Genomic DNA, 464 nt, shown 5'->3' with positions numbered 1-464 from the left:
GGTTTAGGAAGATAAATCAGGGGAGGGGTGATCATTCGCAGTCAGATCAGCCCCGCTGCGCTCCGGGTGAGGCGGCTGCAGGGAGTCCAGACCCGCTTCCCCAGAGGGTCTGCGACTCGCCCCGTCCGGCCCCGGGTGGGGTGCCCTCGCTACCCAGCCGAAGGGAAGGCGCTCGGATTCGCGCTGGAGAGAACGCTGCGGCGGTGCGGAGGCGGGGATCCCTGCGCGCCCCACCGACTGGCCTTCACCCCGTTTGCAGATGAGTAAGGGGTGCCGAGATCCAGCCCGGGTCCTCCCACTGACCTCGCTGCTTGGCTGCCTCGTAGTCCGCCTTGCACACGAGCCGGCTGTCCTCCATGAGGTAGAATTCGTCGCCCGTGGCCAGCTGCCGCTTGCACACCACGCAGGCGAAGCAGTGCAGGTGGTACACGAAGTCCTGGGCGCGGCGCACCACGCGGGGGCGG

General features: G+C 68.3%; 1 protein-coding gene across 1 annotated transcript in view; it reads right to left on the bottom strand.

Moving 5' to 3' along the window:
• LHX3 (LIM homeobox 3) overlaps positions 1 to 464 on the bottom strand; it is a 7634-nt gene that overhangs the window by 2770 nt on the left and 4400 nt on the right. Inside the window, 1 exon segment of the mRNA XM_006776540.2 lies at positions 304 to 459. Coding sequence (XP_006776603.1) covers positions 304 to 459 — 156 coding nt within the window.

This window comes from Myotis davidii, unplaced genomic scaffold (genome assembly GCF_000327345.1).
Source record: "Myotis davidii unplaced genomic scaffold, ASM32734v1 scaffold609, whole genome shotgun sequence".
NCBI lineage: Eukaryota > Metazoa > Chordata > Mammalia > Chiroptera > Vespertilionidae > Myotis > Myotis davidii.
Note: the sequence above shows the minus strand (reverse complement) of the source record. Positions and strands in the feature narration are given on the sequence as shown.